Source organism: Pelodiscus sinensis, chromosome 6 (assembly GCF_052426305.1).
Source record: "Pelodiscus sinensis isolate ZL-2025 chromosome 6, ASM5242630v1, whole genome shotgun sequence".
NCBI classification, from domain to species: domain Eukaryota; kingdom Metazoa; phylum Chordata; order Testudines; family Trionychidae; genus Pelodiscus; species Pelodiscus sinensis.
In genome coordinates this window covers 99,602,802-99,615,659 of record NC_143057.1, presented here as the reverse complement: position 1 = coordinate 99,615,659, position 12,858 = coordinate 99,602,802, and the positions used below count along the sequence as shown (strand labels likewise).

Sequence of the window (12,858 nt, the reverse complement as noted above, 5' to 3'; positions counted from 1 at the left end):
CTTCTTGCGCGAGAGCTCTGATGCTCAGTATCAGGAAGAAGCCTTCTTGCACAAGAGTTCTTGCGCAAGAGGCCAGTGAGGACAGGCAGCCAAAGTTTTTGCGTAAGAACTGGTCTCCCATGAAAAAACCCAAGTGGCCACTTGAATGCTCTACACCCGCACTCACAGCTCCTAACTTTCTGGTTGCCGCCCCCCCCCCTTAAAGTCACACGCAGCCTGCAGACTCCGCACAGCAGCAGCATTACAGCCAGCAGCTCTACCACACAGCTCTGCCTTGCTGCACCCACATGCCCCAGGATGTCTGCTCCAGAGGCACCCCAAGAGCCTGCACTCCCCTCCCAGCAGCCATCCCAAGGCTCCCAGCAAGCCCGGAGGGGCATGAAGTGACGTGCCCCTTGCTGGTCCCAACCTGAGGTTGAGGCCCTTTTGGACCTGTGAGCCAAAGAGGAAGCCCTCCGCGACCCCCATGACCGTTGCCACAACGCGGACATTTTCAGCTGCATGGCCCAGGCGCTCTCCAACCAGGGACATCTGGCCCGGACCCTTGAACATGTTCAGGCCAAGGTGAAGGAGCTGCGCCTGGGTTATGTCCGGGCCACTGAGGGCGAGGGGGCAGAAGCCAACACCTTCCCCCACTATGACCACCTCGACGCCATCCTGAGGGAGAAAGAAGTCTCAGGACCCTCAGTGTGAGTGGACACTGGCCTACACCTCCCAGTGACCGGGCCAGCTGACCCAGAGGAGGAGGGTGGCCTGCCCACCGGATCTGGGTCTGAGGATGAGGGTGACGACCGTAGCAGCACCATCACCCTCTCCCTGGAGCCAGAGCCCAGCAGCCAGGATGTTTCCTGGGCTTCATCCGAGGCCGGTGAAGGATCCTCCAGTGAGTGTTGTGCTTCTCACTCACAAGGGCAGGGGGAGGCATGTGCCTGAGGGAAGGGGGAGGGAGTGTCACTCAAGCAGTTTGAGCTGCACACTGTGAAGCAGTACACAGTACATGCAGCCTGACTGTGTGGCATGTGGATGCGGCAGGCAGCTCTAGGGCACACCTGGGACCCTGCTGCTCACACACGTCCTGGCCGGGGAGCAGGTGGCAAGGGAGATGCCGACTGGAAGCAGCCAAGGCCCCAAGAGCTCAGGCCAGACCCCACACCTTCCAAAGGGTGCAGCACACAGACAGCACGCAGCCATGCCTGGCCGTGTGACACAGCAACTGCTCCTGGGAAAACCGCAGTGAGCCAGCCCTGTGACCATGGCCCCCACAGAGCACCTTGGCTTCTTCTGGCCCCTAGGCTGCCCGCGAGGGAAGCCTCTCACTGTGGCCGCACACTTCCCTGGGCTACTTGTCTGAGGGCTAGCGGGAGGGGGAGCAGGGAAGCAACTGGTCTGGATCTATGGCCACTTGAGTTTTGCTGCAAGGACAGTACACTCCCCAGGAGTCCTGTCTCTGTCTCTGAGGACATCAATTGATAGGGGTCAGAGAACCCAGACCTTGTCTGCCACACTTGCTCCCATATAATGTGGGGATGTGTACACAAACATGACTACACCATCAATGGTGAGTTGCTCACAGACAGTGACAAGAGTCTAAGCCATGTGCTCTACCTTGGGGAGGGAGTGTGCACAGTGCAATGCAGAAACACATAAGAACATAAGCAGGGGTCGACAAATTATGGAAAACCCTACTCACCAGACAAAAAGGGGACTTGCCACCCTTCCCCACAAAAAGGGGTTTTTAATGGAATAAATTCCTAATAAGAATAAGAACAGTAATTACTAATAAATTATTAATAAATATCTTATAAATCTCTACCTTTTCTCTCTGCTGCCATGTCTCCTCCCCTTGCTCCATCAGCTCCCCTGGTGCCTGCTGCTCTCCAACTCCTCACCCTCTTCTGCTGTTCTGACTCCTGCCCTTCTCACTGCCCTCCGCCCTCCTGAGATCTGCCCCCCTACATCAGCCCTTCTCTCCACCCTGTGCCCACTTCTCCAGTAGCCCCACTCTGATCATGTGAGCTACCCCTCCTCATCCCTTCTCCGAACACCTCCCTCTGTGCACCTACCCTGCCTCTCTCCTCTGGTGCTGGTCCCTCCCCTGCAGGTGTCTGCCATTCTGCTTCACCCCCAGAATCCTTTGACACCTGCACCCTCCTGATACCTCCCCCTTCCCTCACTGCTCTTGCCCCCTTTGCCCTCTTTTTCTCTGATACCCACCCCTCACCACCCTCTGCCCCCGTTCCCCTCATGCCCCTGGGCCCTCACAGATGCCTTGCTCCATCCTCACCTTCCTCATGCCCACCCCTTCTTTCAAGCCTTCTCCCAGCACCTCCCCGCCCCCCTCTAGCCCCCAGTGCCCTTACCCTCTCCTCTCCCGGCATTACCCTGTTCCCCCGTCCCACTGATACCTCCCCTCCTGCCCTTTTCCTCATTGTCTGCACTTGGCCCCCTGGAATTTGTGTCGTCTCTACCCTGTTCCTTGGTGCCTTCCCCTTTCTTCTTCTTCTCCTGACCTCCTCCCTTCCCCTCTCCTCCCTTCAGCACAAGCCCCTTCCCCATATTTTTCCTCTTCCCTCCCCACAGCCCAGCCCAGCCCCTTCCCTTCCCCCAGGACCAGCTCTAGGTTTTTTGCTGCCCCAAGCAAAACATTTTTTTGCTGCCTCCACCCCCTTTTGTTGTCTTTTACATGTTTGCATTTTGCAATGGGGTTTTTTGTTTGTTTTCATTTTTGTCCTGGCATTTTAGCCTTGAAAATAGCAAATAACATTTTCATTCGTTTTTTTCCATAAAGGCAAAGGCGCTTCAAGTGAATTCCCCCTTTCACTCCCTGCTGGGTCACAGCAGCTTTTTCCCTGCCCTGTCCAGCCCCTCCCTATGGTCAAGCACCCCTCACTCATGACCCACAGGGGGAGTAGGGTGCAGGGACAGCACAGAGCCAGAGGGGTGCAGGGAACAGTGGGGGAATAAGAGGGTAGTGCAGGGAATGGGAGTCACGGAGCCAGAGGGACGCAGGGATTGGGGGGAGTAGGGTGTGGGGGAAGCACGGGTAATGGAACGTGGGGAATGGGAGGGACAGAGGGATCGGTATCTAGGGGCAGTGCAGGGAACGGGATCGGGGGAGCAGGGTGTGGGGTGCAAGGGCGGCGCAGAGCCAAAGGGTTGCAGGGAAGAGGGAGAGCAGAGGGTCTGGAGTGCAGGGGAACAGAGTCGGCGTGCAGCGCAGAGACAACAAGGGGCAGGACTGGAACCAGCGGGGTGGGCTCTGGCTGTGCCGTGCGCCACAGCCAGCGGCCAGAGCCGAGTTGCCGCGACCCTTTAAAATCAGTGGGGCCATGTCACGCCAGCGTCCTGGTGTCCTGCCCCGCCTCCTCGTGCCTGAGCTGCATGCAGGCAGCCCGGTGGGAAGAATCGCTACACTTCCCCCTTCCCAGCAGCGCTCTGCTCCTCTGCTGGCCGGCGGATTGGACGGGGCCGCGCCGCCAGTAGTGTGGGCTTCCGCCAGCCCATCACAATGGCCCACCGGGCCAGTCCGCCCCTGCACTCACCAACTGGTAAAATCTACTCGCCACAGGCGAGCAAGCGAGTGTATTTGTCGAGCCCTGAACATAAGAATGGTGATACTGGGTCAGACCAAAGGCCCATCCAGGCCAGTATCCTGTCTGCCAACAGGGAGCAGTGCCAGGTGGGTGGACCAAAGACAATTATCAAGTGATTTGTTTCCTGACATCCATCTCCGGCCTTTGACAAACAGAGGCCAGGGACACCATTCCTTACACCCTACCTAATAGTCTGTTATGGACCTCACCTCCATGAATTTATTGATCTCTTTTTTGAACTTTGTTATAGTCCTAGCCTTCGCAGCCTCACCTGACAAGGAGTTCCACAGGTTGGCATACAATATTCCAAGTGGCCAGGACACAGACAAGGGATCTTTATTCACAGTGATGTCTCCCAAGGGTTACAGTCCATGGAGGATCATTTGACTCCAGAGAGTCCTTTATGTGAACATACACACAGGGGACCGATTGGGCCCAAGCCACATTTGTGTGGTGTTGCCTGGGGCTCAGGGCAGAGGGCACAGGGCTCAGGGACAGTGTGGGCAGGGCTGCCTGACCACATCATTTTCTATGTTCTCTGCAGCAGGACAACCCAGGAGTGAGGGACCCTCCAGTCCTGTGGCGGCGGCTCCACCAACCACCCAGGCACTAGTCCAGCAGGCCAGGCAGCGGGACCTGCTCCTCCAGTGGCATGTCCAGGCTGTTGAAAGGATCAAGGTGGTGGTCATCAGAAAAATCGAGGCTGACCTGGAGTGGCAGCAGTAGGCGCAGGGGCAGTTCCTCCAGAGGTGCAACTGGATATGCAACGCAATTACCACCCTGACATCGCACATCGGTCATGCCATGCACTACAGCATGGCCTTGCCGCATCCTCCTGCCCTCCCTGCTATGCCCATGCCCCCTCCAGCTGCCCCTTCTGCCGCTGCCATGCCCCCACCTGCTGCACTCCGTCCTGCCCACATCCCCATGCTGCCTGCCCCAACCTGGCCTGAAGAATGCTGAGGCCTCCACACCCTCAGAGGCACTGGCAATAGGTCCCCCTCCCAGTTCAGCAGCCCCTCCCACTACCCACTGTTTTTCCCTATTGTAAATAAAAATAAAAGTTTTCTCTTGTTTGAACAAAAAACTGGTTTTGTTTATTGGGAGGTAGAGGGAAGGGTTGGGGATGGGAGGGAGATATAGATGGGAGACAGAAGTGACCCTACTGTGGGGACTGGGAGAACATGTCCTTCAGGGCCTCCTGGATGCACACCCCATCGTGGTTTGTCTGTCGGATGGCGGCTGTGTGGGGCTGTTCAAATGCCTGGTCCTCGGCTGCCATCCACGCCAGGAAGAAGGCCTCCCCCTTCCACTCCACTATGTTGTGGAGCACACAACACATTGCCACAACCTCAGGAATGTTCTGCTCACCCATCTCGGGATGGGTGAGCAGATGATGGAAGCGTGCCTTCAGCCATCCAAAAGCACACTCAATCTGGTTGCGGGCCCGGTTCAGGTGCTGATTGAAACGTTCCTGGCTGGGATCCATCCGTCTGGTGTAGGGCCGCATCAACCAGGGCATTAGGGGGTAGGCTGCATCCCCCACAATGCAAAGAGGCATGTGGATGTCCCCAACTGTAAATTCCTGCTGGCGGAAGAAAGTGGCCGCCTCCATCCTGTGATACAGGCTGGAGTTATGGAGGATGTGGGCATCATGTGCCCTGCCAGACCATGCCACATAAATGTCTGTGAAGCAGTCCCGGTGGTCCATGAGGGCCTGGAGCACCATAGAGAAGTACCCCTTTTGGTTTATGAATGGGCCACTCAATGTTCCAGGGCACGAATGGGGATGTGGGTCCCATCCATGGCTCCCCTGCAGTTGGGGAACCTCAGCGCAGCGAAGCCAGCCACCTTTGCATCCATGTCCCGCAGGCGGATGACCCTCTGGAGCAGGATGTCCTTGATGGCATGGACAACCTGTAGAAGGGCACACAAAAACAGAAGGAATGCACTGAATGAGATAGGGAGGTGCATGAGCCCTTGGGAGGGGCCCGCCCCCCTTTGATGCCCTCTGCCCCCAAACACACCAGGGCACCCTCGCCCCATAGCCCAACCCCCATTCTACCAGGCCTATGTGAGGGAGGGATGGCACAAGGCCCTGAGTGATGGGGCTTCCTCCACTCCCTCCAGCCTGGAGTCTTTCCTTCCCCCAGACAGGGAGTGCAGCACCCCCCGTGGACTTATCTGCATCACGACAGCACCAACTGTGGACCTCCCCATCCCAAACTGGTGTCCCACCAAGCAGTAGCTGTCCGTGGTGGTCAGCTTCCATAGGGCGATGGCGACCGTCTTGTTCACAGGGATGGTGAGCTGCAGCTGGGTGGTACATCTCAGGAGCGCAGGGGCGAGCCAGGCACTCAGCTCCAGGAACATCTGCTTTCGCATCCTGAAGTTCCGGAGCCATTGCTGGTCATCCTATTGCTCCAAGACCAGTCTGTCCCACCAGTCGGTACTGGTGTCCAGTCTCCAATATCACCTCTCCACAGTCAGGTGGGGATGCCACAGAGATGCCACCGCATCGGTGGAGAGGGAATCCAAAGTGATCTTAGTCTCAAGCTCCTGCAGAAGTAGCGTGGCAGCATGGAGCAGCAGCTTCAGGCACTCCAAAATGGCCGTGTGGGGCCAGAACAAGCATAGGGCCTCCCCTGGCTCCATGGCACAGCAAGGAGAAGGCAAAATGCACAAAAGGCACTAGGGCACAAAGCTGTGATGTCCAATAAGGCAGAGGGCAGCTGCAACCAGCACTGCTACAGCTTTCAGACCCTTCAAGAGGTCCCAAAGCACATAGCAGGAGAGAAACGGCTATCCAGGCCCGCCCCCCTGTGATGCCCTCTGCCCCCAAACACACCAGGGCACCCTCGCCCCATAGCCCAACCCCCCATTCTACCAGGCCTATGTGAGGGAGGGATGGCACAAGGCCCTGAGTGATGGGACTTCCTCCACTCCCTCCAGCCTGGAGTCTTTCCTTCCCCCAGACAGGGAGTGCAGCACCCCCCGTGGACTTACCTGCATCACGACAGCACCGACTGTGGACGTGTCTCAAAGGAGCTCCAGCCCCCACCCCTGGAAAGTCCTGGTGCCCTTTTGCCCTCTCCAAAGTAGTTCTGGGGGAAAGTTTTTGCATATGAGTGTCCCGCCAGTGTGGACGCTCTCTTGAGCAAATACCTTTGTGCGAGAACTCAAGCACAAAACTGTTTTGCGCAAGAAGCCTGCAGTGTAGACTAGCCCCAATGTACTTAGAAAGCAATGCTGGTGAGATTTACAGATCAGGAGTATGTTAAAACAAAGCAAGATCCCCTGACAACTACCGACATTTAGTTTCCTGAATTCCCTGCTGTTTCTAAAGATTCCTTGCCCAGTATTTATAATTAGTTGTTGAACAAATCCATCTGTTCAACAGATCTGTTCATTTTAACTTGGAATGCTGATTCAGAAGTTAAAATACAAATTAGGAACTGGGAGAATATTTGTTAGAATCATATCAAAACAGAAGCTAAGGGCTTGTTTGCAGCCAAGGGCATATGTCATTTTGAAATTGGTGTGAACTAAATTAGGAGGGAAAGCACTCTAGTCCAAGATTACTCCAGGAGAATTTTACCAATACTATATCATCCCAATGTAAATTTTAAATTTACTCATCAAAGAATCCTTGTAGTAGATTCCAAACAGAATGGAAAAAGAGAGCAATGTGAATTTAAATACATGTTAGAATTGTGGGAAAGAGAAGGGGGGAATGTTTGTCCCTGCTTTGAATATATTCAGATAGTGGTATTAGTGCTAATTGGCTAAAAACAGCACAGATCTCCAGCATCTTACACGGGTTTTTCCTGTTCAATTTCAGATCAGTTTCCAATTCAAACCTTTACATTCTCAATGGGGTAGACTTCTGTTAAAGACACAAATATGGCCCATTAACTAGGACACTGCAGGCAATGTCCTGTGTACTCTGTAACAACTGAACTCAATTCTTTGGCAAGATTCCTGAATTCTGTGGTACTCTGGTCTGCCAGAATGGAAATTCAGTAGCAGTCATTTAGATTACAAAATATAGATCTTTAATTAAACCTGAGATTGGAACAGCTCTGCTGACTGTGTATGGGCATCTACAATCGCTGCTCTACAGAGATGGGGTACAGGGGCAGGGGAATACCCTGACTTCAGCACTTCCTTCTGCTCTCCACCCTCGCCTCCCTCCCCTTCTCCTGCACAGCTAGCAAGAGAATCCTGGAAGCAGTTAGGCTGCAGGATAGAGCAAGATGGGGGGAGGAGCAGCTGAACACACACTTTAGCTGCCAGCTGTAAGTATGCACCTCTGCTAATTAGCTGGGTGGGCTGGATCTGGCCTCCAGGCCTGAGTTTCCCCACTCCTGTCCAACAGAGATGTTGGGAGTCTGAGCCAAACTCCTACTACATTCAGAGCATGCAGCAAAACTCCTATGTTTATGTAGGCACGGCTATAATATAGTATCAGTTTGGGGAAGGGACTGCCTGTGTTGGTGGAGGCAAATAGATCTTAGGTAAGGTTTCTGAAATGCAGAGTGTGGTGAAAGGCAAAGATTGTGTGCATTGGATTGTTAGTTTGCAGATGCAGATTAAGGGGGTGAGGTGTGTTTGGGGGCAGGTTAGTGTGTTTGGAGAGACAGGTTAGTGGTTTGGGAGGTGCTCAGAGGGACAGGTTAGTGTATGCTTTGGAGGGCAGATTAGCATGGTGGAATGTATTTGGGGACATTGGTGGGATTTTTGGGGGACAGATTAGAGTGTGGCTGGCTGGGGGGTTACTGTTTTGAGGGACAGGTTGTTGGTGTGTTTGAAAGGGCAGGTTGTGAGCTGTAAGTTAGTGGTGTGGGGTGTAGACTGGTAGGGTGTGTTTGGAGGGGCAGATTAGTGTGTGTTTGGGAGGCATGTTAGAGGGTGGGATGTGTTGGGGGTGCAGGTTAGTGGGTGTGGTGTATGTTAATAGGAGGGGATTTGTTTAGAGAGAGAGGTTGCTGGGGTGTTTGGGTGGATTGGGGCAGATTAGTGGGGTGCTGTGTTACCTATAAACTGAGCACTGGGGGGACTGCCTATGATGTTTTGAAACGCCGCCCAGCTGATTAGAACAGTGCTCAGAGTCAACCTGTGTTTCTGTTGGTGGTGCCCCAGTGCGCCTAACCAAATTTATTCCACAAATGGATGGAAAAATTAAAGGGGACACGGGTGGGGTGCAGTATGTTTGGAAGGGCAAATTAGTGTGTGGCTCGAGGACAGATTTTGGGATAAGGTGTGTTTGGAGGGACAAGTTGGTGTGTGTTCAGGGGAAAGGTTGTCAGAGTGAAGTGTATTTGCCGGAGAGGTTGGGTATGTTTAGAGGGGCATATTAGTGTGGGTTGGGAACAGGCTATTGGGCTGAGGTGTATTAGAGGGGACAGGTTGGTGAGGTGTTTGGAGGAGTAGGATAGTGGGTGGAGTGTATAGGGCAGGTTAGTTTGGGGCTGGGAGGCAGAGTAGTGTGGTGTGTTTGGGGGGACAGATTAGGGTGTGATCGGGCAAGTTACTGGAGTCGGGAGTGTTTGGAGGGGCAGGTCAATGTGTGTTTGGGGGGCAGGTTAGTGTGCAGCTGAGGGGCCACAGTGGGGGACAGGTTGGCAAAGGGCGGGCTGTCCGGTGAGGGGGAGGGGACCCGCTTCCAGATGACGGAAGGGGCGTGTGGTTGCCTGTGGGGCCGGGCACTTCTGACGCTGCAGGTTCGCGGCGCTGGAGGCAGGGGAGAGCCTGCGAGGGCGGCGCGGCGGCAGAGCAATGCGACCCAGGTCCGCTGGCAGCTCAAACTCGCTCGCGGCTCTGCTGCTTCGGTCACAGTGCGGCCGAGCGCACCTTGCAGCGCTAGGAGCCGGGCAGCCCCTGGATCGGAGAACTTGGCCCTTCCCACAGCGCCGCGGCCCGGGGCGAGCTCGCTGCGCAGGAATCACGGAGCGCGGCGGCATGTGGCTCTCCCTGCTCCTCCTCAGCCAAGGTGGGTTTCCCGAGGGGTCTGCGTGGGGCGGGCGCGGCATCCGGATCCCGCTGGACTCGGTTAGCCCCATAGAGTCTTGCCTGGCTGCTGCGAATGGAGCTGGGCACCGCGGCTTGAGGCGCCTGGCGACCACCTCCAAGTGGCCCTGTAGGCAGGTGCTGGGCCGCCGGACCCTGCTCAGCCCGCACCCGAACGTGCAAAGCGCCGGGGTGGGAAGGGATTTCAGCCCAGCTTCCACCTGCCGCACCAACCTGGCCCCTGGCTGAGTGGAACCGGGAAAGATGCTGAAATACTGACCCTGCAGCTTTAGCCCACCACTGAAGTTGTGAGCTCTTCCCACTGCCACGTACCCCCGCCCCCCAGACCAGGCTCCTGTGTACTCTGAGCTCCTCTTAATCTCTTTCGTTTAGCTGCCCTCTGAGGATAAAATGGAGTGGCGCCTGGAAGTAGAGAGCGGGCAACACAAAGCGACTCCTAATCAAGGCTAGAACTGTAAATATTGAAGGAGGAACTGTCCATTCCTTCAGCCTCTTCTTTATATACTGACCTAGGGGACTGACACTACTGGTAACATATCCAGGCGATTCTTGCTCTAGGCAGGTGTCACACAGGTATAATTTCCAAGCTATCTTGGACAACCTGATTAGCATCCAATTTAATTTACACTGCATCAGGTCAGGATGTTAATTTCCTGCATCAATTTACATTTTAAGCCATGTGAATTCTGTTCTTAAATTGTTTACACCCCTTTAACCTTGCTCCCCTCTAACCTTGCCCAGTGTTTTATCCATAGAACAGGGAAACTGGAACATCCTCCTGGTGTTGTTGACTGACTGACTAACCATTATTTGTATTTTCCTGGGAACTATAAGCCATGGGATTCACTTCTCATTAAATTCCTTCCAAATACTGTGGGTTTCTATATTATACTGTATGTTTTACCTGTGAGGTGTTCCAACTTGTTCTTTCAGTAACTATGGGGAAAGTGGTGGAATGTGTGGCTGAAGGGGATGCAATCAGAAACAAAAATGTTAACCTGTGGTGAGATTTACAGTATACACGCAACTCTGTAATATTATAATAAGAAAACCTCCTAAAGCATCAAAGTGTGAAATGCTCAGTCTGCATTTTTGTCTAATCCATCCTTTATTCTCCTGGTTACAATGACTGCATACCAGGGGGATAAATACGTCCACTATTTTACAGTGTAAAAGATTTGGGACTTGGGACATTCTGAAGAATGGTGTTTAACAGGGTGCATAGGAACTAATTCTGCAAGTAGGTTGCCCTTGACAAGAACAGCTGTATGTAATAGGATACATCTGTGTGTATATTAAATTATTCATGTTGCCTAAACAAAGAATTATTTCTTATGGTTCAAATCTGATGTAATGTTAACTTGAGATTTATGCTGAGGACTAAAAGCTCAGGTAACTGCTGACCAGTTACTTTCTTGGGGCCTCTTCCTGCTCCTACTAAATTCAGTAGCAAAACTGCCACTGATTTAGTCAGCAGTCTCTCTTGGTTTAAGTGATTTAAGGCCAACGACCCTTATTCTTCTCTGTCAGATTGATGTAAATCCATACTAGCTCCACAGCCTTTAAGCAAGTGTTTCTCAGTTTATATTGGTAAAGTTAACAGATCATAGAATACTAGGACTGGAAGGGACCTCGAGAGGTCATCAAGTCCAGTCCCCTGCCCTCATTACAGATAAGGTGGATGAGGTAATATCTTTGAATAGACCAATGTATGTTAGTGAAAGAAACTAGCTTTCAAACTATACAGATGATAGAAGAATTAGCAGTTACAGATTATGCTCCTATTTCTGCAAACAGTAATTTGATTAATTGAATAGTCCCACTGAAATCAATAATTTTATGGACAGTCCTAAAATTAACCCTGTGTATAAATGCTTGTGGAATTGTGTCTAACAGACTGTGGAGCAGGTTATAAAAAAGCTGTGTGTTTGGGAGTTAATGGGGAGAAGTAGACAAGCTGCACGAGGGTGGGCTCACTTATTTGAAAGGAAGAATGGCAGAATTGTTTCAGTGCCTGTTGCATTTAGTCAGATGTCTGCAATGGATCATACTAGGCTGGAAAATGCTCCCAATGATTGTGCAATCTCTTGTAGAACATAGAGGTTCTTGCTTGCTTTTTTGTTGTTGTTTTACTTGGGGGGAGGGATTTGTTTTTTGCAAGTTAGGGTAACAAGAATGTAAAAGTTGTACTTATCTTTGGTTTTAAATTGGGCCTTTTATGTTTGGAAGGTGGCTAGCATATCATGGATGCTTCAGCATAAGTAATACTTATGTAAAGCAATTCTTTTAGATATATTATTGTATGCCTACCTGGCCAGGAGCAGCCCTAGACAAGCTGCTGGCAACTGGCACCGTAGGCGAAACGTGCAATCGATGCACGATCGGCACCCCCGCCTCCAAGCCCCTGAACACCTTTTAATTTTGGCACCCTAGGTGGCCTCCTAGTTTGCCTCTATGGATGGGTCACCACTGCTACCTGCTGCCTTCCTTATATTTTACCAGAACACCTATATTTGGTTTACAATAGTGGATTGTTTGTAGCTTATCAAAAATGAATATTTTACTATAGTCCGAGCTGGCAATACTGCCAGACACTTTTCCGTGATAAGACTCTGGTTTTGGTTGCTTAAAACTTTGTCAGACTGTTTGGTCTGAAATTTTTCATGCAGATGTGTGCCTCAGGCTGAAGTTTTTGGAAAATTTCAGCCAAAATATATTTTAGCTATTTCTGAGAATGAGAAATGTAAAAAAATGTTCTTTGGAGCATGTTTTAAAAAAAACCTGGAGACCTTTCTTTGAAAAGCTATAGAGTCCCCAGTGCTTTGAAGCAGAAACTGAACTTTGGCAGGGAGTGGCCTCAGTTATCAATCCATGAAAGGACCTTCCCTCTTATACCATGACAACTTATTTTACTTAATAGCCTTTGGTGAGGGACCTGGTCAAAGACTTTCTGGAAATCTAAGAATATTATATCCACTGGATCCCCCTTGCCCATGTTTGTTGATTCCCCCTCAGAGAATTCTAGCAGATTAGTAAGACATGATTTCCCTTTATAGAAACCATGTGAACTTTCCCCCCAACAAATTACATTCATCTATGTATCTGACAATTTTATTCTTTACTATAGTTTTGACTTATTTGCTCGGTACTGATGTTAGACTTACTGGTCTGTAATTACCAGGATTCCCTCTAGAGTCCTTTTAAAATATTGGCGACATGTTAGCTATCTTCTAAT

The 12,858-nt window shown here is 51.9% G+C and overlaps 1 protein-coding gene across 4 annotated transcripts in view; it reads left to right on the top strand.

Annotated features, from left to right (window-relative positions):
- The window catches only part of ITGA2 (integrin subunit alpha 2), a 130,464-nt gene that overhangs the window by 14,886 nt on the left and 102,720 nt on the right, over positions 1–12,858 (top strand). For 2 of the 4 annotated variants that reach the window (XM_006139528.5, XM_075932479.2), the window contains exon 1: positions 9,254–9,585. The exons of 1 other annotated variant lie outside the window; for it this stretch is intronic. In XM_006139528.5, coding sequence (XP_006139590.3) covers positions 9,372–9,585 — 214 coding nt within the window. In that variant the 5' untranslated portion in view covers positions 9,254–9,371. Of the gene's footprint in view, positions 1–7,823; positions 7,892–9,253; positions 9,586–12,858 lie in introns of those variants that run through there. One more of the 4 variants, XM_075932478.2, reaches the window with a different exon arrangement.